Source organism: Corapipo altera, unplaced genomic scaffold (genome assembly GCF_003945725.1).
Source record: "Corapipo altera isolate COAL_440 unplaced genomic scaffold, ASM394572v1 60, whole genome shotgun sequence".
Lineage (NCBI taxonomy): Eukaryota > Metazoa > Chordata > Aves > Passeriformes > Pipridae > Corapipo > Corapipo altera.
Genome location: NW_020884912.1, coordinates 2958685 through 2986090, shown reverse-complemented (window position 1 = coordinate 2986090; position 27406 = coordinate 2958685). Strand labels below are relative to the sequence as shown.

At 40.8% G+C, this 27406-nt stretch overlaps 1 protein-coding gene across 7 annotated transcripts in view; it reads right to left on the bottom strand.

Annotated features, from left to right (window-relative positions):
- PHACTR1 (phosphatase and actin regulator 1) overlaps positions 1 to 27406 on the bottom strand; it is a 303990-nt gene that overhangs the window by 54762 nt on the left and 221822 nt on the right. For 6 of the 7 annotated variants that reach the window (XM_027654036.1, XM_027654034.1, XM_027654037.1 and 3 more), the window contains 4 exons: positions 25419 to 25499; positions 17235 to 17420; positions 16027 to 16233; positions 5731 to 6061 (listed from right to left, as the gene is read on the bottom strand). In XM_027654036.1, coding sequence (XP_027509837.1) covers positions 5731 to 6061; positions 16027 to 16233; positions 17235 to 17420; positions 25419 to 25499 — 805 coding nt within the window. The remainder of the gene's footprint in view (positions 1 to 5730; positions 6062 to 16026; positions 16234 to 17234; positions 17421 to 25418; positions 25500 to 27406) is intronic. The other variant, XM_027654039.1, reaches the window with a different exon arrangement.

Genomic DNA, 27406 nt, shown 5'->3' with positions numbered 1-27406 from the left:
GACTTTGACCCAAAAAACTTTATGCGTGATGTAGTTTTAAAATTCATCAGCTGAATTCTCATAAATGACACATCAACGCACTAGAATATTTAAAAACTTTCAGCTAACTTTTAATTTATTGAAAAACTTTCAGAATTTTAATCTTATGAACTTCATTAAATCTGTTTTCCCTGTAACCTAATTTTTGAATAAGTCTTTTTATGAGGAAAGGCAGGAAATCAAGTTTGAGAAAGAAATTATAATACTGTTAAATTCCATTAACATTGTTAAAAAAACCAAAAAAACCCACTTCCAAATGTGAACACATAACCACTGGATCATCAAGTTAATGCTAAAACAATACATGCACAGAGAGTAAGTACAAGTTCACTAAGCCCTTTCTGGAAGTACAAATGAAAGGAGCAAAAAGTAGTCAGCATCCAAGACTGCTCAGTTCTTTTCTGTTCTGTGTAGGATGGATGTAGGTGACAGATGCATCCTTATGGGTGAGTACATAGGGTAACAGATATCAGTGATTCATCAGTTTAGGTTATCGAGCAGGTATCAGATGGCAACAAAAGTTACAAGTTACCACAGAGTTCTTTATTTGAACGAGTGATCTAGAAATAGACAGCTTCCCATCTCATTGTCATTTTTCTGAATCATCCACTTTCTTGATAATACTACTTTCTATTTTAAGCCCCTCATTTTTCCTGCTGTTTTGTGTTGTTCTTGATTAAAATCAGCCTTTTCCATGGCATTTTGGCTAAGTTAGCTGTCTAAGCAAAGCACTTACGAAATACATGCAGTACTGCAGTATACTTAAGAAAGACGAATCAAGGTCAGTGGATATGTCCATTGTGTATAAATTCCTCTGGATCATTAGCAAAACTCTCACATGGTTAGGTGGTCTACACCACAAAATTTTTCAGCATTATTCACCAAAAAACACACTATTGTTTGAAACAGCTCTTTTTAAATCAGTTTCGTGTTTTGCAATAAAATTAGAGAACAAAGCTACAGTGAAGCAAGAACTTGTTTCAAGACGATAAATGCATCTTAACACATGGATTTGAATAATTCATAGCTCACTAGTACAAGCACTTGCAATTATTGCTGCATCATCTTTACATGATCAAAACAGCAAAAAAGTTACATCACTATAGCTTGCAACATTTCTTATGGGAAAATATTTTAATGAAAAAGCTCATTTGAAGCTTATGAGGGACTCATGGTACAGAAAAAATCAAAAAGAAAAAAAGTGAAATCCCTCCTCTAAAATCTAGTAGAAAAAACCCCCACGCTTCTCATCTGTTATCCCAAGCCCTTTGATTTTGGAATAAAGGGTTACATTCTTATCAGCATGTTTTCAGATCCACAGTACACTTTTCTGTACTTACCAGTTAAAACAAAAATCTGAAAAAATTTTAAACCATTGTATATATGTTTCTACTACAGGCATGTGTGTGTGAGAGACAGAGAGAGAAGGCAGAGTTATAAATATTAAGTGTTTCTATCCTTAGGCAATGTTGAAGTTTAGACAAGAGGTAATTCTCTTGACAAGTTTTATGGAAGATAAATGCTTTCTGACTCAAATACGTTTTATAAGATTTACAAGACACCGACAGTAATGTCTAATGCATTTCATTTCGTAAATCTACAGTCTGAAGCTGGGCTGGGTGTCCCAGAGGAACTGGTCTCACACACTGTCTTTTTCACTGCTCTGCCACATAGGCAATTCTAGCCCGGAGTGAGATATTGCCACTTAACAGTTCTTTAGTACCTATGTTGAACAAATAAGAGGCCTTGATTCAGCTGCTCCTGTACATGAGCCCACAGAGTAATTGAAATTAATTGCCAACTTTCCAGACAGACTGAGAACTATAAGGGCAAGGCAGAAAATAAGGCTATTTCAGATCAAGGAAATGCCTCGCTAAGTCAAAATTAAAGACACATTCCAGTGGCACCACAGAGTTGCTAAAGCTTCCTATGCCAGTGTTTGTGACTCACAGCTTTGGGGCATGGTCTTTCTTCTCAAGTTCGTTTCAGTCAGGAGGATGAAACCTGTATATTTTGGAGTCAGGGCTTATCAGATTTTCACCAACTCTTAAAATGCATTCTGAAATGGTAAAAAACAGTGCCCAAATCTAGATTTTACTAATGATTGACATGTACCCTTTGGGCTGAAGGGACAAGTCGTTTGCAGTAGGGCACAAATTGGCAACAGAGGTTGCAGAAAAAAGGTTATGTGGAAATTACACATTTTTCTGCTTCAACTTAATCTATAATAAAACCGGTAATTTATCAGGGAAAATAGAGACAAACTGGTTGCACAAATTACACATCATAATAGTCATACTATGACAAGGGACAGATTGCCCTTCTGAGAATAGATTATGAATAGACATTATGAGTCCCACAAAATGTTTGCAATCAAAAGTGTTAAGTGTGCAAATGAACTTAATGTTCTATAATGTCTGTAATAAAACTGAGTAAAAAAAATTCCAGGAATTAACTGCCATTTTAAGTCGTAAGAGCAACTGGGACTTGAATAGCTATTACATGCTTTTAATGTACCTCAAGACATTAACTTATTAATATGCACTAGATCTAGGTGAGGTAGTAACCTGCAATCACTCCTGCAGAGGGGAAAATAGAGGAGAGAGGCTCAGTGGTTTTCTCAAGGTCAAAGACAACAAAATAACTTCTGGCTTCCAGGCCCTTACTGAGGGAGAGCCCATTTTTCTCTGGCAAGCTTGTGGCTCATTGGCAAAGCAGTGATTTCAACTATCAGTGTTAGACTATCTGAATTATAGAGACCTTATATGTGTAAGGAAAAAATCCAGATTGCTAGAGGAAGGGGATATTTCAGCCTTTCATTCTTTGTTCCTGTCCACACTCACAGATCTGGTGGAGAGAAGAGTTGTGAGGTCTAACAAAAGTTTACTGGGCGAAATGTGGATTTGACACAAACTGGTTATGGATTCAGTGTGTATCAATGGAGCTTAAATGGTCTTGAAGAGCTTTCACTGCAGCAGGACCAAAGAAACTAGACACAAGGAAGAAAAGGAAAAATTCCTGAAGGAAAAGAAAAAATTCAAAGCAGAAACGTACTTCTTTAGATAATCCTTCCTTATTAAAAAAACCCACTAATCTAAATAATCCCCCAAATTGCCAGCTTTGGCAGCATGGCAATTATTCTGTAAAGTTGTAGGATTCTTTTGAGATAATGTCTGAGATTAGCAAAAAAAAAAAAAAAAAGCTGCTAATGAACCTTAGCATTCCCCAGAAGGTGCCTCAGAGACTTGACAGGCTCTCTTATCTCCTCAAGATTATTGACCCAACAGCAGTGACCCAGTACATTGTTATCTTGGAAGCAACTGTAAAGTTCATACAGGAAACTAGGGTGTCATTGCATATGCTATGCATGCAACAGATGTTAGCACACTCTCAAATTTTAAACAGAGGGAAGTAGATCTAGGATCTTTGTAGTTTTAACAGGCCCTCAAGAGTTCTGGGCTGAAGTGTATAATGATAAATATTGCAGTGTAATTTCTCTTGCGTTTAATGCAGATTTTATACAATAGTGGAAAACATTGACATTTGGTACAAATAATCCCCTCCCAAGTTAAATAAATATATTTTAAAAATCTGCACAAATATTCAAGAAAATGTAGCAAATTTACCTAGATCACAATGTGTCTTGAAAAAGCAATTTAAGAATTTAACAGCAAGCGTTAGTTCCACAGACATGTAAATGGTTTGAAATACTTTTACCTCCAAGTACTATAAAAAGAACAATTGCTCTTGCAGAGGAAACGGTCATCCCCTATTTTCTCCCTTGTGAATGCAGAAGTTATTGATTTGTTTTGACAAGGAGCACAACTGAAGTACTCAATAAATTAATCCATGATTGAAATAACAGTTTATCAACACAAAAAGGCTATGAAAAATCAACTGCCTGCAATACCATGAACTAGGATTCTTATTAATTTTAAATGTGAAATATCAGTGCCATAACCTTTTCTTATTTTCTTCTGCAATGGGAGGCAATTGCTTCACACTGGGAAATGAATCCTACCTTATTCAGTTTTTAACAAGCAGCAGAGCTTCAGCTTCAAATTAATAGTTCTGTACAAACAGCATCACCTTCTTTAAATCAGTTAAACGTATTTTTAGACATAAGCATGATAGATGACTAGAAATTAGAGCATTCATTGCTGAGGGGCAACAGATGCCACAATGAAGTCATAATCTGAGAGATGTCCCTGAGCTCAGGAAAACAAAGTGCCTTCTGTGCACAGTGTGAGCCAGACAGTAAGATATCCAACCTAAGCGGGGGGATGGCCTGGGCAGTGTAGCCCCAAAGGAGCCTTTGGGATACAACAGCTACCCCTCTGTGCCTGGTGCATTGAGCTTTGGGGAGATGCAGATGCACCTGATTAGCCACGCTGGCGATGTGAGAGGTAAATGGGTAGTCACTGGGTATGGTATGGAGAGGCAATGTGGATGCTCTTTCTAACTCTGCCTCTACAGTTCTTTTACTGATGGGAATAGGAATCTCCTTTATAGTCCCAGCAGTTTTTTCCCAGCTGAGAATTCCCCCATGCTGTAGAAACTAAACCTGCACCCCTCACCTCATGATGTAATCACTATTCCAGTACTGAAATAAGATGGCAGTGTGGGACGGCCTCTGGTCTCCTGACAGCTTTTCAGGCAGTAAGGAAAATTTGCCCTCAATAATCCAATTATTTTAAACTATGCAATATAATGAAGGTAACATTATCATAAAGAGGTATTGGGGTAAATAATTAAGTATTTTGTCTTTTAGACCAAATATTTTATCAGGATGACCTGATGCTCCTAGAACAAGCTGCCTACAAAGCTGCCCTTGGTACTAAATAAAACATGTCTTTTTTTTTGACTGCCTTTCCTCTTCTGGGACTTCCTCAGTTTTCCACTACAAGACAAAATAAATTTTCCAAATCTTGCTGATCTTTGAGTCTACGAGGACAGTTTGCATTTATACAACATGCTTCACTTAGTCAGACTATTTGGAGCAGCATTCAGAGATACTCACAGGTGACAGTAATAAAAAAAACAGCCCCAAAGTGGGGGCTGATCAAATGTGCTACTCTCCTTCAGATGCAAATGGCTAAGAAGGTAGCTGCTGTGGAATGGGTTAAATAGTTATTTTAAGATCAAACATATAATTTAATTTAAATGAATTGAAATAATTTAAATACTGTATTGAAACCCCTCTAAGTGATTTGTAGGAAGACCACATAGATTGTTTCGAGCTATTTGGTAATACTAATCAGGTGCTCTGCTTGAGTGGCACATTGGATTATTACTGCTCTTTTATGAATCTTCCACTTCCTTTCCTTGCATATAGCAATCCTACACACAACTAGAGCTCTGCAGTTATGCACTCTATAGTATATATTGGAAGCCAGGCATGTCCTGTTAAAACTTCAGCACTGACTGTATTATCTGCTTCCTTGAATAGGACACTGGGGTTCAGGAAATTTGGTCTTCATCTCCTTTCTCCCACAAAACTTGTCAAACAAACCTGGAAAGGCCCTTACCCTGTTTCTGTTTCTCCAGGAACGACTCTGCCCTGAAATTGTTAGACCCCAGAGGATACACCTCATTCAAGTACTATGAACATAACTCAAGTGATGATATAGATACCAAGGTTAGCAGAAAACGGTGTACATCAAGACGTAATTTTAAAAGTTGATCCATTACCTTTCTAGCCTGTGCATGGTCATGGCTAGCGTTTTGTTCAGTTCCTCTATCATCCGGCACCCTGAAGGGTGAATGGGCAACGTGCTGGACCCAGAAGGAAGGTGCTGGCTGTGACTGCCGTACTGGAGCTGGTGCTGGTGAGCTGCTAACTGGGATGGTAGGACAGTGTGATGCTGTTGGGTCAAAGGCTGCTGGGAGCTCTTCTGCGTGGAATAGGATGAGAGAGAGAGGTCTGGCCCCCCTAAAGGCATGCAAATCATGACTTTCTTTGGAGGTAGTGGAGGTGACAGTTTAACTGGCATACAAGGCAGTTTCACAGGAGCGCCAGGATCTAAAACAAAAGAAAGAGAGCCCTGGTGTTAATTTTCATGTCAGTAAGATGGAGATCAGAGTATCAGCCTGGGTGAGCAGCTACTGAGTTTGCTAGTCAACACAGGAGTGTGCACCCCTCCCCTGTTGTGACAGATGACTCTGCACACCATACACTCAGTGTGGTCTTCAGAAAAAATATTGTTGTTTTGCAGTGCTTCAGTCTCACAAAAAACATCCCAGGGCTGTGTGTGCCCCTTAGCAAACATGTTAAGCAGTGCTTAACAAGGCTTGCGGCGCGCTTTGACACTTTAAAGCCCAAATCCTCCAAAATAGCCCTGCGAGGTGAGCATATCTTCCACTTAACAGACCCGCAAACAGGGAGAGAGCAATTTGGTGCCTGAAGTTACAGCATGACTCACCACTGTCACTGACAGAGCAAAAGCTCAGGGATTCATGATCCTTCTCAGGCATTGCAGTGCAATTACTACAAGTCATGCTTCTTACAGCTTTGTAATGTGCAAAACATCTGGTGTTAAAAATTACATTACAGGGCAAGTGAGAAATAAGCTTTGAATACTAAACAGGAGAGGTTTGGAAAAATGAAGGGTATATAAGGAAAAAGATATAAAGGGCAGCAGATTTTTAGGACTCGTATTTTTTTTACAGAAAACTTGGTAGGCACTTTTCTCTGGACTCATTCACTGAATTTTACCTTTTTAACTCTAGGCATGTTCACTAAAACCCATAGTTGACCAGCCAGGCAAAGACTTCCCTGACTTCAATGAGAAATCAATGAGAGGTCCACCTAAAAACCTCTCTTCCAGAACTCAACAGCAGGATGGAGATTTTTGGAGTTGCATTGTGAAATATTTTGAGAAGGGAAAAGAAATAACATGAGGGCTTGTAGTTGCCAAGATGGGTGGGGGAAATGCTCACAACACATGCTAAGAGCAAAGGAGAGAGCATATATATACACCTTGAGCTGCAACTGTAAGTTTGTCTCTTCGGAGCAAGACCAGGCCCTTTCCAGCCTGTAATACTGCAGACATTTGGCTCTGCAATGTAATTGTGTGGGCAAAGTTTGCATGATTTTTGGTCTCTTGCTGCTTCAGACCACCCTTCTTGCTGTAACACAGTCAATGAATTGCAGGGCCAGAATCTTCTTTTGACCCAAGAAAGCCTGCTGCTCTCCAGGTTCCAAAAGTTATCGCCCTCCTCAATGCAATCAGATTTCAAAAGTCCTTTTCCAGATGGTTCTCTTAGTATTAACTATCCTTGCCCTCGCCCCCTTTATTCTTTCCTCCTTCACACTCAATTCTGGATATTGCCTGTACTACCATCCACATCTAATAGCCAGGGTGCACAAGGGTGAATAGGAGGACTTCCAAGCACTAACACTTCTAGAAAATGATTGAGGATCATAAGGTGGAAAAAGACCATGCATAGAGCCAAGTTCAGATACACCTTTTGATTTATTTTAGTGCTAGTCACAGCTTCATTGCATCCACAGTATCCACTTAATACTAGTGTTTTTGCTGGACTAGGAACAACACATTGAGAGTAAGTTTTCCCTTTCTTCAGAGTGTTTATAGGCTAACAACATAAAGGAGTCAAAGGGAGTGTAAAGATGAAATACACTCTGTTGGTTTTGGCTGGGGTAGAGTTAATTTTCTTAATTAACCTTAGGATGGATAGGGCTGCATTTTGGATTTGTGCTGAACACAGGGTTGATAATACAGAGACCTTTTTGTTGTTGCTGGGCAGTCTTGACACAGAGTTTTTCTGCTCTACTGCCACGCTGGCAAGGAGACTGCGGTTGCATGGTAAGTTAGGAGGAAACACAGACAGGACAAGTGACTGTAACTGACCCAAGGGATATTCCATATGACATGCTCAGTGCATAAAATGGGGAGAAGAAGGATGAAGGCTGAATGTCTGGAGTGATCACGTTTGTCTTCCCAAGCAACCGTTATATGTGACAGGGGCCTTGCTCTCTTGGAGATGGCTGAAAACTTGCCTGCCTAGGGAAGTAGTGAATGAATTCCTTGTTTTACTCTGCTTGCATGCATGGCTTTTGCTTTTGCTGTTAAACTGTATCTCAACCCATGAGTTTTCTGGCTTTTACCCTTCCAATTCTTTCCCTGATCCCACTGGTGGGGGAGTCAGCAAGCAGCTGCGTGGGGCTTGGCTGCTGGCTGGGGTTAAACCACGACACAGAAGCATGGAGAAAAAGTGGCTTTCCACATTGCAGAATGGGAGAGTTATAGAGAGTAGAATCCAAGTCTTTGCCTTCAAGGTAATATCAAATCCACTTGGCATGCTGTCTCTTACAGGCAAAAATTCTTCTGATGGTTCCATCAAGGCTGAAATATAACTCATGGATTTGCCAAAGCAGTAGAAAGAAAACACTTCCAAGATTTTCTATTCAAGCACACAAAGCTCTTGTTACATATATGTTCTTTGTATATATTACCTCTTGGTATCCTGCATAAAAGAACACACCTCTTCAATAAAATGTAAATAACAGAAAGATAAAAGAGTAAATTGTATAGAGCCCTGAGAATATGGTTCCTATGGGATTTGTAGTAACAAAGTGGACTTTTTCTTATATTTGTGCTTCAGGCAATTTTACTTCTAGAGCTCTTACTGAATTACAAAGACTACACTGAGATCTGCACTTCCATTTTGACAAACACAGCTTTGATGGTTGGTTTAAGATCCTTTTTTGCAGTATCTCAATTAAAGTCTTCATTTGACAGTGCCTGTGCCTGGACGCCCCATTACTCTGTGGCAGTCATACTTAACGGTGGATTCAAAAAGATCCCAACTGCAGGCATCGCTTGCTTTTGACAAAAGAATAACTGAAAGTATTCTGGGTTTGCTGCCTTTTTTGATCTTGAAGATCAGAGCAATATTTTTTGTTGAGAATGAGCATGACATGTCAAATAGTCAAGTATAAACCAAACAGAAATCCTTCCTTCTTCCTTCTAAAATACAATGAAAATTTATTTTCTCACACAATCATTCATTTAGTAGAGTTGTGACACAGGCACTGCAGCTCTGGAGTTGTATGGGAGAACAAGTCTAGCTTAATTATCCCAAGTAGCCACACATTCCATCATGAATCAGATGTGCACACTCTGGTTTCCACTCTTCATAACAAAGGTATAGACCTTTAGTTTCCACTTGAAATTAAGTAAATACTTCACATCAACATGTTTTCAGTGGTTATCAGTGCTGAGTGACTCCACTGGACACCTGACAAAAATCCTGCACATTATTCTTAATGTCTTTATTCAGACTGTTTTACACCCAGGTTCTTTGGTCCTAATACCAAAACAGATCCTTGAAAATGAACCAGAGGCATTAAATCTACTTGTCTGCCCTTCACATTCAGGAGAATTCTATCTGTTTTAAAAAAATGGTTACAAGGAGGATGACCACAATGGGAGGAGAGTTCAGTTCATTTCCTCGGAAATGTAACAGTGTATCTTCACCAACATGAGTAATGCAGACTTTGACACTGCAAGTTTTACTATGTGGACAGATCAGTGAACAAGTGAGGAGTGGAAACAGTTATTGTCTCCAGCATGGAATACTCATGGTCATCTGTAGATGAATAAGAAGCTAGACAGGGAAAATATGAACAAGGAATCTATGATAAGTGTCTTCTCAGCAGAACAATACCAGAGGCTTAAATCATTGAACAAAGCACTCTTAACAGAAAAGAAGAAAATTGTGTGAAGCCAGATGTGCAAGTCTGATTAATCTCTTTCAGCTGAGGTTCTCCATACTCAAGAGAATAATGAGCAATTTTGTAAGATGTTGGCCCCCAGTGGGGTTGTAACCACTCAGCACTGTGTAATAAACTTGTATGCTAGAATTGATCAAAAAGATGATAGACATCAACTTCCCCACTCCTGATGACAATAAATTACTTAAAAGATAGTTGTGGATGTCGCAATATTTGCTACATATCAGACCTTTGACAAGCAGGGCAGCCCTTACCCCTTCCTCACAGATCATTTTTCTAACAGCTACAGTTGCTGCATTTCCTTCGGGGTTTTCAGGAGATAGATAAACACACGTTTATTTGTTGCACAGGTGTGCTCATGTATGGTTCTTCTGATGAGTTTGTGGTACACTGGAGCTGAACACCAAGCACACTGAGTCTGATGCTTCCTAGTCACTGAAGATGGCTGGAGAGTTGGTTGGCACATGCTGCAGATACAACTGCTGCAGACAAGGTTCTAGGAAGTTCTGGATGTGTGGTAGCAAATGTTGCTCTAGCAGAGTTGGTAGAAAAGCTCATTAAAATCTTCAAATTCTGCCCCAGCTCAACTACTGCATGGAGAAAGAGGACATGCCTGAGAATCCTGGGCTAGTGGCAGAGCTGGCTGTGTTTGCTATACTGCCAGTGGCACAAAAGCTCTTTCTTGGCTCCTTGCCAAATATAAGCCAGCACTGTACCCTGAGAGCAAGGAAAGGCAAAAGACTCCTAGGTGGTATGAGTAGAAACAGAGCCAGGAGATCAAAGGATTATTCTCCCTCTATTCAGCACTCCTTAGACTGTATCTAGACTACTCTGCAAGCTTAGCGCGCCCCAGGAAAGATATCAAAAACCCAAAATGAGCTGGGCACAGGGCCACTGCAATGGTTGAGAGCTAGAACACCTGAGGGACTGGGCCTTGTTCAGCTTGGAGAAAAGACAGCTTGCAGGGGGAATACCTACCAGCAGCTTTCCAGTCCCTATGAGGAGGTTATCAATAAAGTGGAACCAGACTTTTCACAGTGGTGCATGGTGGGAGGAGGAGATGCAAGTGGACAAAAAGTGAAACAAAAGAGGTTCAAGACTGGATTATAAGGAAAATGTTTCCCCACCATGAGAAGAGCCAAACAGTGGAATAGGTTTGCTCAGACAGGTTGTGCAGCTGGCATCCTTTGAGTTTTCAAGACCCAGCTTGACATAGCCTGAGCAACCTGGTCTGATCCCATAGCTGGCCCTGCTTTGAGCAGGAGGTTGGATTAAAGACCTGCTGAGGTTTCTTCCCACCTGAATGACCTTATACGGTGACCTTTGCTGGTCAACTTACTTGTTGTTATTACTTGTACAACTACAAGTAATACAATTTGTCATAACGCTAATAACTTACTCTTTAAATTCCATCCAAATTATTAATTCTGTAAAGCAACATGCAAGAAAACCAGTGCAAAAACCAGTGTGGTCTATTGAGGGAGCTCTACAGTGGACATGGAGTGACGTCCCTGATATTTGCTGGTAGCATTTGTACAAGCAGCTTTTACTTTTTCGGGTCTTCTCCCCAGTAATCACTTGTGCCTAAACAGCGGGAGTCGCTTTTCTTATTTCAATGAGTTTTTGAGTAGATTCATAAGGACAAGTTAAAAACTGTTCTCAAAGATTTGCCATGCATCTCTTGCTGACTACAGCAAGATCTGCAGCATGTCTTCAGAGAAGATTTGAGACAGAAATTCTTTACTGTTCTTCTGTATCACTTATGCATCCAGAGTTCAAGTTGAATTTGGAGAACAATAGCATGGCATGCTTAGCCTAAAGGGTTGAAAAGTATAGCTCTGTGTGAATTCCTGTGCAAGGCCTTGAAGAGGGTTTCAAAGACGAGAAGATTTCCTGATGCTGGTATGTGCTACGTACTCCCCTCCAGGTAGCAGCACAGAGAGGAAGTATGGAGAGAGCAACTGCATCAGAGTCCAGTTTCTCATGAGAACCTGGTGAAGGAGAGCTGCTTTTGCTCAGCTCCTTCTCCTTCAAGCACACAGTGAGAGAATTGTAACCTCTATGAACACAGCCTGTCAAAGCAGGCAGCTGGAGGTAACGCCACAGTGGAGGAAGCTTGTAGATTATTTACAAGGCTCATTTACAGAGGAGTCTTCTGACACACATGTGACTATTGAGCTATAAGATACTGCAGAGAGTATTTACTGGATAAATTTTATTTGCAAATACTTTTACAAAGCTGTCACTAACAACCAGTTGTGTTGTGGCAATGCAGCAGAACCCCAGGCATTCATGTTCTCAAACCTCATTCTTGGCTTCTCTGCACTATAAAAAGTAACTTTTGAGGAGCTAATATCTACTCTGCTAAATGTTTGCCTCTAGTTATGAATTAGTTTTGACTCTACATAGACATAACTAGAAAGCACAATCTCAGAACTAAAAATGTGCTATGTGTCTCTTCAAAATCTTGAATGAAAAAAGCAAAAGAATGCAAAAGACTTTTCAAAGTTAAATGCAATAGTAAAGTCGCCAGATACAACCAAAGCTACACACTACCCAAATATTAGACTAAATTTGGGCTCAAACACACTCAAATGTTGCTGAGGTTCCATTTTAATGGTATATATTTTGTTTTCTGAAGTTTTAGAGGACTTCATGGGTTACTGGCAACTCAGTTGGAAAATAAAACTAATTTCAGAAAACATTATCTATGCTGGTGAGCATCAACAGCTTAATGAATCAAGATCAAAGGCAGCTTTACACCACCAGGGTCTATCAAATCAGACGTGACGAGTCTTATCACTTTTGGCCATTAAAGATTTTATGATAATCTTGGGACCTTACCCCAGCACCCCAATTAAATTTGATCGCAGGTGATTATTTCAGCTTGTCCTACATTTTCAGTAAAGGAAACTGTCAGTGTTGTTCTAAATGCCTGGGTTCTGCATGTGGATATTGGAGAAATAAACCAGCGAAAGAAATTCTGTCCATGAACATTGTCTAATAATAATAATCATATCTAAAAACCAGTATAAGGCTCACTGGGAGGTGACTGGCCAGCAGGAAATGCAGAGCAGTGAAAAAAAAATCAAAACAGTTAAGGTTCAGGTTTTTCTCCTAGGGTTGCCTGTCTTCTAAGGCTGTGTGGGCACTTCCACACCCAGTGCTGTGACAGGGACATTCCCAGTGGAGGCAGCATCATCAAGACCACAGGAGAAGGCGTGAGGCAAAGCACTGAGCATCTTCTGCAGTGGTGGTGGCACCACTCCCAGTGGCTGCTCTGCAGTCTGCTCTTGGCTCTGGCTGTTTCTATATTGTCCCATCTCCACAGTACCTCAGCCTTGAGAAGAAGCATGCCAAGGTTGTGTGATTTATATTTGCTAGAGGCAAATCTCTTTTCCTTTCACCTTTAAAAGGGATTTTTTTCTTTTCATTTTCCCCATGATTAAACATGCTCTTATGTGTTTATTTAGGCCTGCTCTTTTATGTGCATTTATTATCAATTGAAAGGCCAATCTTTGTCTTGGCACAGGTGGATAGATATTTGAGACGGTTCAAAATGCATTCAGAGGTAAGGAATGTTTCTTTTCAATTTCTAAAACACGTATTAAGCCCTTTGTCAAACTCTGCAAGTCAGTTTTCATGACTTTATTGAAGAACTTTGGGATAAGTTCACAGCAAGAGGTGGTCAGACTCAAAGCAAACTTTTCTTCCCCCAACATTTCTATTTAAAATATTTCTCCTTTTTTTTTTCGCTTCTGACCATGCCTGTAGTAATTTATTGGCCTGTATAAAGGATGTTTTCCTGAAATAAATACACTTATGTACACATACACATATATATATTTAAAGAGAAGTGGAGTTGCTTCTGTGTTTTCACTGTGTACCTGAACCCTTCACAGGATCACATCCCTCACATTCTTCTTGAACAGACCTACCAGACCATTAAACCACTGTCGCTCTGCACTAGCCATGCTTAATTTGTCTTAATTTGTCCTTCAATCTTTTCACAAATTCTTCAGTAGAAAAATATGTATGCAACAAGAACAGAAAAAAATCTGCACCTCGAATGCCAGAATCCAGATTTTGCTTGTTTTCTCACACACAAGCTGAGGATGTCTCTGGAGTAATTAGTAAAAGAATAGCATTAATTCTGCTTCTCACTGATGAGGATGCTTCATTAGGATTGATTGCTCATTTCCAGAGATTGTAAATGGCTAATATAATTTCCAGTGGAGAACACAAGGCACTGAGCAACATGTATCTCCTTTAGACCACCAAAGTAAATGGACCCTTAAGAACAAGCTCAATACTTTTATTTATAAGGAAGGTGTAAATGAGGGTTTCAGTTCCACCAGGAATAACTGTCAATTAAATTAGGGCTCTATGACTAAATTTGCATCTCTGTTCCTTTTCCCTAAAGGTTCTGTATATGCATTTTCAAGACACTGGCTATATGCCCATACAAGACTTTATTTAAGACTGGATGAGACACCACAAAGTAAGAGAATTCACAGTTCTGTTTCACTTTCATTGGAAAGTCATCACCATCAAGCAACTCATAGTTTGAGCCTGATTCTACTTCACACAAAAGTTGCAGCTGCAGAAAATAAAAAAACTACACCAGAAGCTCTCATCCTTTGATTCTTTTGCTTTTGCTTACAGAAGAAAGGCTTATGAATGAAGGACACCTAGTACCTGAGTTTTTTCCTATGCTATTCCTATTTTTTTATTTCTTCCATGTTGGCCTAATTTCTGAGCACCTTCTTATAACTGGGACAGAGTGTTATGGGAAATCAGAGGAAGCTGGTTTTGTCCTCATGTGAAGCCATTAATACTGCTGCCTGGCTTTGCAGGCTGCAGGACTGCCCTTTCAGTTTGTAGTATAAGGCAAAATATTAATCATTATGTGCAGATTTTGACAGGCAAGAAAGTAAAGAGGTTTCACATAAAATGTACAGAACTATACAGAACAAAAAGGTGTGGTCATCCAAACAGAAACATGAAGAGACTACATAGAGATGTCAGAGAAAACCAGAACATGGTCTTTCATAATGAGCTCTTTCCTAATATAGATATTACCCTGAATAAAACAGGTACTAACTGTTCAGGAAAAAACCCCAAACTACAATGTATTAATGTGGGCTGAGCATTTCTCACATCAGCCCTGAATATATCGGGGTAGCGATAAAACAAGATCAAACCAGGGTAAAACTGGTAGCTGCCCCAGTACAAAGATGCACCACACCTTGTGTTGAACTCAGGATTTTGAGGTGCTGCCTCCTGTGCAGCAGCTGCAATTATGAGCAGACTGTTCAAAAGGTGCAGGCAAGTATTAAGGGAACCTTCTTTAGTCTGTGTAAATGTAGACATCCTTTGCTTAAGCAGTTTAAATGAGAGACTGGAGAGAGGAGACTCACCAATCTTCCTTCCACATGTACCTAGAACTTTGAATCCCAAAAAGCTTGGACACTTGTGAAAACATGGGGAACACAAAAAGAAGCCTGTGTTGTCTACTGTTGCTAGTTTCCAAGCAGTAAGAGATCAATTGCAGCATAAACCCATAGGGCAACAAAATCCTGGTCATTGAGAACTGGAGCTGGACTCACCAGTGGGAGAGGAGTAGTCAGAGCAGGAGTGGAAAGGGGGAGCAGTTGGGCAGACAGTGTAGGCAGGTAAGCAAAACGGCAAGAAGTTATGGGACAGAATTTCCTGTGTCAGGATCAGGGGGACAAGTAAACGACAAACATATGGAAAGATAAAGGGTGTGTGGAGGGGGACCCGCCCATACGGCAGTTGAGTGTACAAGCAACAAAGGGCAAAAGGAGAAATCAAAACTCTTCCTTTCCTCTCAACTCCCGTGCCTTTCCTCATTAAGGCCATTTAAAGATATCTTAATATTTTCTTGATACTTCCTTTCCCATCAAAGCACATCCTGAAATTTCAGTGGTGATGGTAAATTTTGATGAATGGGAGTGAGGAGGGTTAGGAAATGCCACAGCAATCTTAGGTAATTAGAGCTGAGAGGGGAAGTGCCCTGGAGCAACCTTGATGAAGGTTTACTCTGAAGATTTCGTGATCCCTGCCCTAGGTACAACACATACACTACCAGTACACACAAAAACAAGTGCAAACTGTTACAGAAGGAGGAAGAACATTGAGAACCTTGCTATAATGTCAGTATTTCCTATATGGGAAATGGTGCTGAGGGTCCAGGAATACCTACTTACCAGTTAAGTGGCTGGCAATCCTGGCAATAGGTTTAGGAGGCAGGGCAGGGGGCTGTTTGAGGAGGGACAACTGTTTCACTGGGGTGTCCTCATGGTCTCCAGGGAAAGCGGCAGATTTTTTGGGGGGAAGTAGCAGGACTGGCTTAGCTGTAGGATCTTGGGACAGGAGGACGCCGGATTCATTGGATGTGGGGCTCTCTTCAGACACTGGAGGACACAACCACATCATAGACCCAACAACGTTACGAGCAAAGCAGCAGCGGATACAGCCAATGTAAGACAAGAAAAGCAGCACAGCAATGCAGATTAGGAATGACTAATAGATTGCACTCAAACATTGTATAACATAGAAAGGAGGAAAGAAGGAAGGAAAGAAACAGGAAGAGTAACACACATTTACACAACAACCAAATTTCCCATTACCTCTGACAGAAGCCAGCTCCCTTATGTCAGGCTGGGATATATTCCCACATCTTGAACACAAATTGAGCTTTAAAATGTCACGTCTCTGACGGTCTGTCACCACAGCTTGCTTAGGACCAGATATGTTAGCAGGTGGTCTCTAAACTTATCCAGTAAATGTAAAAGCACCTCACAGGGTCTACTCTGTTTCAAAGAGGCTGCACAGCTGTGCAAGATCATGGATAATTACTTCTGCTGCTCACTTTTTCTCACTCGACCTTTGTCCACAACTCTTGGTAGCATAAAGTGATGCAGAAAGAGGAGCTAACCTTGATGTAGGGCATTGCTGTCTCTCTGCATGGGCTGGGGAAGAAGTGCAGCCAGACTCACCTAGGGTTGGGCAACTGGATGTGTTAGTTACTGACAGATGCGTGGTGTGAACATCACCCAACACCACGTGGCAGCTACAGGTCACGATGTCGTACCCCGGGGTTCAAATATGTTGTCAGCTCTCCGCTCTAGTGCTTATTGGCACATCTGAGATGTAGACTGAGAGTTGGAAATCTAATCTTACATGTTCACAAAGTGCAGGAACTTTGTCTGACTCCAAAAGCAGCTTAGAAGTAGAGGTTACTTCTATGCCCAGTCAGTCAAAATTTCTTGTGGAGCACTCAGTGACATCTCTATGCTGTCACCTTCAGAAGACCTTCATCTTCAACAAAGAATTTTCAGGGCTCAACACCAAAGTCAAAAACTTTTTTCAAATAGCTTAGAGTATCTACATGATAATGTAAAGAAGATGTTACCTGTCCCATCCATGATCTCTGTGGTTGGGAGCACCTCGTATGAGCAGGGTTCCACAGATGCTGGGACTGACTCCAGTTCTGTTAGGGCTGGCAGGGATACCTGGCTGGAGCTCAGCACTTGCCCGGAGCCCAGAGGCTGTCCATTCTCCAAAGCTCCTTCTTCATTTGGTATGGAAAGTTCCCCATCTGTTCACAGTTGGAAGAAAGCAGAATGACAAAAAAGATTCACAAATAAGATGCAGAAAGATTTTTAAATGAAATCCACTATCTCCACTAGCTTGCTTCAAATGAGGAACCTGGACTGAGATCTTGTATGTGTACATGTACTGGGTTTGCATGGAAAGGGTTTGGTAGCAGGGGGGGGTACAGGGGTGGTTTTTGTGAGAAGTTGCCAAAAGTTTCCCCTATATCTGATGGAACCAGCTCCAGTCAGCTCCCAGATGGACCCACCACTGGTCAAAGCCAAGCCCATCAGGAATAGTCGTAGCTCCTCTGGGGTAACATATTTAAGAAGGGGGGAAAAAGCCATCCAGAGAGAGGAGTGAGATTATGTGAGAGGAACAACTCTGCAGACACCAAGGTCTGTGAAGAATGAGAGGAAGGAGATGCTTCAGGCACAGATATTACCCTGCAGCCCGTGGTGAAGACCATGGTGAGGCAGGATGTCCCCCTGCAGCCCGTAGTGATCCATGGCTGATTGGAGATCCACCTGCATCCCTTGGAGGACCCCATGTTGGAGCAGGGGGATGCCCACTGGAGGCTGTGACCCTGTGAGAAGCCTGTGCTGGAGCAGGCTGCTGGCAGGCCCTGTGGCCCTCTGGAGAGAGTAACCCACACTGGAATAGGTTTGCTGGCAGGACTTGTAACTGCATGGGGGACCCATCATGGAGAAGTCTGAGAGACTGCACCCTGCTGAAGGGACCCACGCTGGAGGAGTTCATGAAGAACTGCAGCCCATGGGAAGAACTTACATTGGAGAAGTTTGTGGAGGACTGTCTCTTGTGGGAGGGGCCCCACGCTGGAGCAGGGGAAGAACATTAAGAGTCCCCACTGAGGGGGACAAAACGGCAGAGACAACATGTGATGAACTGACCTCTGCCCCCATTTCCTGTCCCCTGAGTCAATGGGGGGAGGAAGTAGAGAAAACTGGGAGTAAAGCTGAGACCAGGATGAAGGGGGGGGGGGGGGGAAAGATGTTTTTAAGATTAAGGTTTTATTTCTTGGTATGCTACTATGATTTGATCGACAATTAATTAAATAATTTCCCCAGGTTGAGTCTCTTTTGCCCATGATGGTAATCCATGAATGATCTCTCCCTGTCCTTCTCTTGACCTATGAGCCTTTCATTGTGTTTTCTCTCCCCTGCCCAGCTGAGGGTTATAGAGCGACTTGATAGGCACCTGGTGTCTTTGGCTTATATCTCCAAAATACAACTTGTGCAGAGCAATTTTTGGAGATGTCTGTCTGACATGTTCTGTCCACAACAGTTTCACAGGAGTCTGACAGCATTCTACTTGCTTAAGGGGTTATTAAGATTTGGGAAAGATCCGTCAAATATCTCAGCTGATTTTTGCTTACACTAGCTAGGATGGTCCTTATGAACTATGGTCTAAGCTGGTTAGTTCCTGACCATCCTCAACATGCAGTTCCATCCAGTGACAAAAAATCTGTTTTCGTTCTGTCTCTGTTGAAGCTGGGAAGTCAGGAATGAGAGTGGGCTGGAACTGAAGCTATGAAGCTTTCTTAAAGAATACTAATATTCACATATATCTAATTTATAATATTTTAACAATAATAACAAGAATTATTATCTTCCCTTACACCAACTTTTATGCTATAAGGGACACAAGCAAAATCACAGTAGTATGTCCCTATTTCACACACAAATAACCACATTTTATGTAAGGGAGAAAATAACTTTTATAGTTGCCTGACATAATGTCTTGGTACGGGGATATATCAGATTCCATTTAGAAAGCCTGTTTTTATAGTTACTAATAATATCTCCTCTATCTGAGCAAAATTTCTGCAAGAGAAGCTGGCACTTTTTTTCCTATCAAACACCACTTCACATTAGAAATAATAAAGAACAGAAGCAAGGATTCAGATAATTCTCTATGGTGTCAACCTGCATGATTTTTATCTCAGAACTTGTTAAGCACAGCACTCTGGTACCTGGAGGCTATGACTACATGGATATCTCAATTACAGTTTTAAAAAGGAAAGTGTTCAGCCCCTGTGGTTACGAATGGAAGCCTGAAAATATAACTGAAATTTGACCTGTAATACTAAAAACCAGCAGGCAAATAAGCAGAGCCTAATTTTACTAAGCATTTAAATTTTTAAAGGGAAACTCAGGATTTCGGGATCTGGTTCTTGATTTTTGGGCACCTCAGATTAGCCACATTACTGCTCAATGTGGAGCTGTACATCATTCAAGTGAGTGCACATTTTACCCTCACAGGGCTAAGATGTGCAAACCACTTAGGAAAACAATACTGAAAAAAAAGTTAAGTCTCATTTCGGTGTTAGGACACAGCAATCAACAAGTCTGATAGCTGATAACTATTCAGAATTATGCTTCCACCATTTAAAGCTTCTCTACAGTGAGTGAAGATGGTCTCCTGTTTATTTTGGAATTATTATAAATACCAGGGTCTTGACTTTCTTAGTTTTGTTGGAGGCTTTTTGAAGACACAGAGAGCTACTGCGGTACACAGTCACATCATACTAGACTGAAACCTGACCCATGGCTTTGAGAGCAATCAACTGAGCTGGCTAAAAGGTGGCAACATGAATCAAGCTGAAGGCTTTGGCCAAGTGTTCGCAGCACAGCCCCCTTTCTAACTACTGTGGTCATTCAATACAAACCCATTTATTTCCCTAGGCAGCAAAAATCAAACAACAGTTCAGCCAGTATTTAAGCTGAATGTTTTTTGACTTGTCTGTCTGAGTAGTAATGCTATGTATTCTGCACTGGCTCTGTCTCCCTTTTATAAACACACACACGATTACATGTGTTTGGGATAAGGGCTGCTGTTCTCTCAGTTACCTGGTTTCATGAAAGAATATAACTGGTTTGTTATGCAGAGTAACTGCTTTTTGAATGAAAGGCAGTGATTGTGTCCAGAAATATATTCATTAATTCAGTGCATAAATTCAGACTAAATTCAACTGTAACATTTGTTTTTTGGAGGGATATCTACATATTTTTCACAAAGTGAGATGCCTATCATAATATGCTGAGCATCTTGAAATCTTACTGTCTTAAGTGCTCTTTGTGCTTCTCAAGGTATATTAGCATGATTTAAGAAAACAGCATTCAAATGATCAAATGAGGATTTATGATTGCAAAAAAGTAAAATATAAGGTGAAATTTTGGCTTTTATTTTTTATCATAATAATAAGCGTGTCAGCTTTCTGTACTGAGAGAGTAACCTTTTTTAATCTTACCTCTGAATATCTCTAATCTTTATTTAGAGTCTAAAATTTGTCCTTGGATTTGAATGAAATCATCAGACATGGCACAGAATCATGACTGAAATATAAACCCTAAGTCAGGCCTCACTTGAAGAAGAGCTACATGGGGAGCTGCTCAAGTACAGCAAACAGGTCAAAGATGCAGATAAAATAATTTGTAGAGTGAAGAGTATCTTAGTGAAAATTAATCTTGCATCAGAGACATTCTTGACAACCAGATATAAAAAACAAATATGTATTATTTTTAAACTACTAAAGCTGTTCCAGTTAGATGACATAGAAATGAAAAGAATCATGGTAATGCGATTATTACATAAACATGGATGAACTGATTATGTTCAGAAACCGGCTATGAGTTTAAAGTTAATTTTGCACAGTGATAACATATGTAATCTTTTGTTCTCAAACTTGCTAAATCCTTTGCTGTATTTTCACAGAGGCTGATGCTACTTAGTGGAGAATGACTTCCTCTAAATGGATGAGCTTTGATAACATCGGCTGAATCTGGGTGAAGTTGGGCAAGACCATGAGAGAGTAGCTTGACCTCTGCAGCAATGGGAACACATGAAGGCCACTCTTCTGTTACTCAGGAGACTCTGCACACGTGAAATCACTGAGGAAACAGGACCTCAGAGGAAACACTCTGATGCAAGGGACTCTACCCAGACACTTTAATTCACCTTATCATGCGAAAAAAACAGTATGGGGTGAAGGCTCAGAGATGCATAGGTGATGTATTCAAAATGTATGGCCCCTAACCATGGTTTGTACTCCTGAACTCATCTGCTATTTCCACTCTCAGGAACTTTAAAAAAATTGCCTGGTGTGAGGCAGCCCACAGAGCATTATGCTGACTGACACAGACCAGTCCTTTTGTGTTCTTCATGTTGTAGCTCTGCTTACCCTCTCACTGTGTCTTTTACTCTGAATACCTTTGACTATGGAACTTCTTGCATATCTAAAAAGTGTCGTGCTCATGCATTCCTTCTACAGACCAATGGCTATGGAAGTCAAAATGGAGAGTTTTAAATCCTGGGAGTTTTTTGAATTGGGTTGTCCCTTTCAGTACTTGCTCCCCAGTAAGACTGTCCAGGCAAGCATTCTTGATGGCAAAGGCTAGGAAGGGCAGAGAAAAATTCATTGTCCTTTTCTACCATGAACTCTATGGGTAGGGGATGAAAAACTGAATGTTCTTGCACATGGTCAAGACCTGTCTCTGGAGCTGTTTCCTGGAATTGGTGGCCACCTTAGCCCAGTGGCTGGGATCCTCCTCAACTTCAGTCTCTAAGCAGACCTGATGTTTTGGGATCTCATGGAGTTTGAGACAGGCTGCTTCTGGAGGAGTTCAAAACCTTTCAATTTCACTGCAACACAACTGAAGCGGTTGCCATCCTTCCTCCTTGCTGCATTGCCAAAGCCACTTCTTCAAGCTTATCCTCACATACGGCCATAAAACGTGCCTTAGCACATAAGTGCAATACATCCAAATCTTGTAAGGATTTAGGTTACCTGAAATTTAAGTCTAAATCCATCATTTTGATTAGAGAGAGAGTATGAAAATATGAAGACTGCCCATGCTTCCTTGAAAACCCATTGTACCACTGCCTCTGGAGCAAACAAATACACACTCATGTTCAGAAATTTCTCACTGCAGGCAATCTCATCCACGTTCAGATAAAGGAAGTATCAAAATACTACAAGTAGATTTAATTCTTTGATAGGGACTGTGAAACAGAGGGGAATCCTAAAGACAGATGCTTTTGGGATGGTTACCCCTTCATGGGAAAATCAAAGATGTTTATATCTAGGTGTAGGAGCAGTAGTACAGCAAAAATGTGAGTTCTTCTAAATGCTGATGTGTGCTTTGTGTTGAAGGTGGAAGTGATATTTTTAACCTCTCAGCACTGCCTGACCACAAACTATTAGAACAGCAGGAGTCTCACCAGATACTTCTTCAACTTACTATTTTCCAAAAGTACAGAGTATTTGAAAAAAATTATAACCTTTGCCTACATTTTCAGAATACTCAAGTCACAAAGCCCTGGAAATGGAAGATAACAGAAACTGATTTGGTCATGAGTCTGGCCCTTTGCAAGAAAAGAGCTCCCTGCAGTTCAGTCTGGAGCAGTTTCACTTGACTAGTTTAAGTGTGGGGGTCACTGAAGTGATAACAGCATTTCTTGTTTTTCCAATATGGCAGCTGGACTGCAGTGACTCTCCCGTGTGTGAATACTATGACTTACTGCACTCAGATAACTTTCACCTGCTGGATGACAAAAAGTCCTTTGAAAACCAGCAAATCTTGAAGCAAACATGTCAGAGCATCATTTTAAACAGCAGGCAAACAAACTAGCTAATTGTGGTTTTCTTCAACACAGAAGATATGACAAAACCAACACTAAGCACACAGCAGGAATTTTTGTTCTTAGGTCATTCTGTCCACACTAAGTTTACTTTAATCTGTATGGATATTTTTTTAAGAAAGAAAAAGCCAAAATTACTCAGAGGCTGATTCTGTCTGCTTTGTCCACCGCTTAGGAAAAGGAGACAAAGAGATTTAGCATTATGGCTACACCTATTGTCTGAGCAAGATGCCTCTCTGTATGGAAGGTGCTACCCTAATCAAATGCCTTCTGCAATGAAATGCTTAAAGTCTGCTGTGTTTTCTTGAAGGATTAGAGATTATCTAACAGGAATTACAAGGAAAATGTTACTTCCACTTAAGGTTCACAGTGAGATATGATATCCTTTATTAGAATTACTCAGACTATTAAACCACTGAAGGAAATAATGTTTTTGCTCTATACATCTTGCCCTGCTCATATCTTTGTATCATCAAAGCTGTCTGATTACTGCTGCTATTCTTGTGTATTACCAGTTTCTTCTCTGCCTGACATCTTTCTTTCAGGGAGGGGTACTAATACTTAGCTTCCTGTGTTTGTAACAAGCAGGAATAATAACTCCATAGTCAGTAGGGTACTGATTGTGGAGTCCAACTGGTTTGCATTGTAGTTTCCCTTCTAGTGGCACCTGACAGTGAAAAAGTCCAACGTCTCTGCTTTTTGCACTGGAAATAAGAAGTGGCATGTGTTTCATATCAGTTTCAAAAAGGTGAAAAATTACTATAAAGAGGAATTAATTTCTTTGTTTCAGACAAAGACCCCCAGAGAGCTTAGTTTGTGCCTCACAAGACGACACAGAAGATCACAAACTACAGCATTATTTGATCAACAGAGAAAGCTGTAGTGCCTTGGTAGCAATGCAGGGGGAATCTCTCTGAGTTTCAATGTAGAAGGCAGAGTCAGGCTGCACAGAAAAGATTTTTCCTGGGGATATCTTTAAGTGTATGTAGGGATGGTTCAGAAAGCAGCTACATGTGGGATGTGAGGCAGGGATTAAGGAGGTCACACCCTGCACACAGGTGTGATTTAAGGCTGCCTTCTGAGCTGGCTGAGGCATTGAATAGGGAGCTGAGCCCTGGCCTCCCCTGGGCTGCTCCTCTGTCACGTGGTGTGACAGCCTGGACCATGCCTCACTGGCTGCGGATTTGATCTGAGTCACACTCTGAAACATGGGCAACACAAAGCAGTGAGAAGGGCAAACCTTTTGCCAGGAGCTGCTTCTACCCTGAAGTTGCACCTAGGATGATTTCTAGGCCAGCGGGATCGTACTGAGAGCACAGTGTTAAATCTGAAGGATTAGAAGCATCCACAATACGTAACTGGTAAAACCTGTAAAATTTAATGAAAAGCACTCTATTTTTTTGTTTGTTTTGCAGTGTTTTGCATTTTTCCCACTTAAAAAAACAAAAAGATTGGGTTAGTAATTTTTAATTTCCTTATAAGACTAAAAAGTAGGTAGCAGATTTAAACACTCCCAATTATAAAGTAGACCATGTTTCTAATATCTGTGAAAGTTTATAACTTTTATTAACTTCTAATAGATTTTGTACTGGTATTGTTAAAGACTCTTAGATTTTGAATTAATGAGGCTTTAAAGCATATACATAAGTTCTATTCAGATTAAGAGGCAGCTTTGTCATGTTTTTATATAATTTGTTGAATTAATTGCCTTAGTTATTGACAAGAGAAGCAACAAAAAAATAAAAGCTGCAGTTAAAATCTGACATACGTAATAGATGTCAAGTATGTATTGCATTACCAGTGTAAAACAATGATGTTTGTAAAACAATGGCATTTTGCATAAATAAGACATTACCAACTCAACAAATTAATTATCCTGAATAAGGAATTATTATCTCTTCTGAGCCATTTCAAGGGAAAGTACACTGTTCTGAGCTCGTCAGGATCCAAAACCTGTCAATGTTTCCCTTTTCCACAACAATTAATCCCGAAGTGACTCAACCAGACAATGGTAACACACGCATGGACCCACTTCATCTCTCCACAGTCTGGATGCTTTGCTCTTTTGCAGAGAGTGACTAGTGCCTGTTGCTGTGATTTTTATTTCTACTGCTTTACATTTCTGATTAATTTTCACTTTTATTTGCTAAATACCTATCACACGTATCCAACAGAATGGGCTAGACCATGGCAAAATCAAGAGAGGTGTTTGGAGACCTTTTTCTGCAGAGTCTTGCAATTCAGGACTCCATTCCCAGTTCCCAGTGTTATAATAATGTAATGTCTGGCTGTAAAACTATATGGGATGCCAATTTAATGTTGTGAAAGGAAGAACACTTACCTTTATCAAAAATTTCTTTCAGCACTCCTCGTTTTATAAGCTCCTCTCTGCTTTGCCTCATGGACATTTTTCTTTCCAAAGCTGTAAGCAAAGGATAAGGGTCAATATAAACAGAAAAAAAGGGAAATAATTGTTTTAAAAGGCTCTGTGCCTTTTAAGGCATTTTAAAAAATGTCCTTTTTCCTCTTCAAGCCAATGGCAGTTTAGCATCTCAAAGGCTACTGGCAGTCCAGAGAATCTGCCTGCTGCTGTAGTGAGGCTGTTATTGACAGAAATGGCTATAGACTGGCTGATTTGAGGACGTCTCCACTCCCATTGCTTTATTTTGACATATGACCCAAGCATTTCTGTGGAGAATCAGAGACAGCAAAGGGAGAAAAAGGAAATTAGTGCAGAAGCTGCAGAGTGAAAGGTAAGAAAGAAGGTAACATATCACACCAATGAAAGATGGGGCCACAGAATGTGGCCATGGACTGTCTCCAGATCATGGAAGAGGACAGAAGCCAAGGCTTCTTGGCCACCAATTCCAGTGAGAGCAGATCAAGGTGGGGCAGTGCAAAACATAAGCTGTTTAATAGAGCCTTCTCCTGCCTAGAGGGATGTTTTTTCCTAAAGAGATGTAAATAACAGAAAATCCGAAAGAGCCACTGCAATTTACACCAGAACTGAACAGCTTGAGTTCTGTATTGGCTGCTTGGAGACTGTGGTCACTGAGGCAGCAAAATGACAGATAGAAAATACATGTTTCTTTAGTTCAGTAGTAATTAAAACAATGTCCAATTAACCAAAACACCACAAAGGACACGCACTCAGGCAAAGACCTGAAAGCCAGCAAGCAAGGGGCTCAAGAAGTGATGTGCAGCAGAGGCTGTGACTGCACCCGCTCTGTGAGAAACAAGCCTGTGCCTGCCAAAAAAGAGGCACAGTCAAGGGCAAATTGCTTCTGCCATATGCTCCTCGATCAGACCCAGCACAGATGCATGCACACACAAATGAACTGGGACTTAGCATCTCCAGTCTGCTCAAGGCAGAATTAAAGCAAAAGAGGCTTGGAAACCCTCTCTCCTATTTCCGAAAACAGGAGGGTGTACCCTTTTCTGGTACTGCTGTGTGCTGACTGTTCCCACAGGGACACTTTGGTGAATTAGCTATGGTTATACTGACACACTGTGCTCATTGCAACTTATTTGCTGTCAGAGGCTTAGAACTTGGTATGAACAAGGCCAGCTCTGCTTTGCTTTTCTACATGGGATAAATTTAGGCTTTCCCATTTTTAAAATCAGTTTTGAACATGTATTCTTCAGGGCAAAGAAGACCAGTAGGTACACTCAGAAGCTAATAAAAACCCTGGTCTCCCCTAAACACTCCCTCTGAACTTTCTCATGGATCAGAGTTGAAGGCAGGCCCTTTTGCTGAGGCACAAGACCCCACACTCACTAGCCAAGCATATGGTGCAGTTTGATTTTAGAAGCTGTTAACATAACCGCCACAGCATTTTCCAGAGCGCCTACAACCCATTTGAAGAAGTGCTTCAGGCACCTCAACTGACTTTCAATGAAACACCGACTTCTAAGTTTCTAATATGCTTTTGAATAGAAAGATCCAACAATCAGGCTTTGGAGTCACATTGCAGACTGCTCCTCAAGCTGCCTTTTCCCTGTGCTGAAGGGGTCTTGTTCTGGTACAGCACCTAAAGCTCTTTCCTCTTCCTCTTTAAGAATAGCTGCCCTCAGCCCATCCAAAACAAAGCCAAAACAGGCTACAGCTGATTCCTGAGCTTTCTCCCACCAAGAAGTTGTTAAACCCCTGACTGAATCTAAAGAGCAATTTGGTGGTACCCAACAACTAACTTTTTCAATAGGTCTAAGAAAGTCTAATTTTCTGTTAGTGTAAGCAGCAAGCAGCACCCAGTGTGTCTGAATTTGCTCTTCAGTGGGAAATCAAGTTGGGTGAATCATCAGCAAACAAGCAGTTTCTGCAGATAGAAA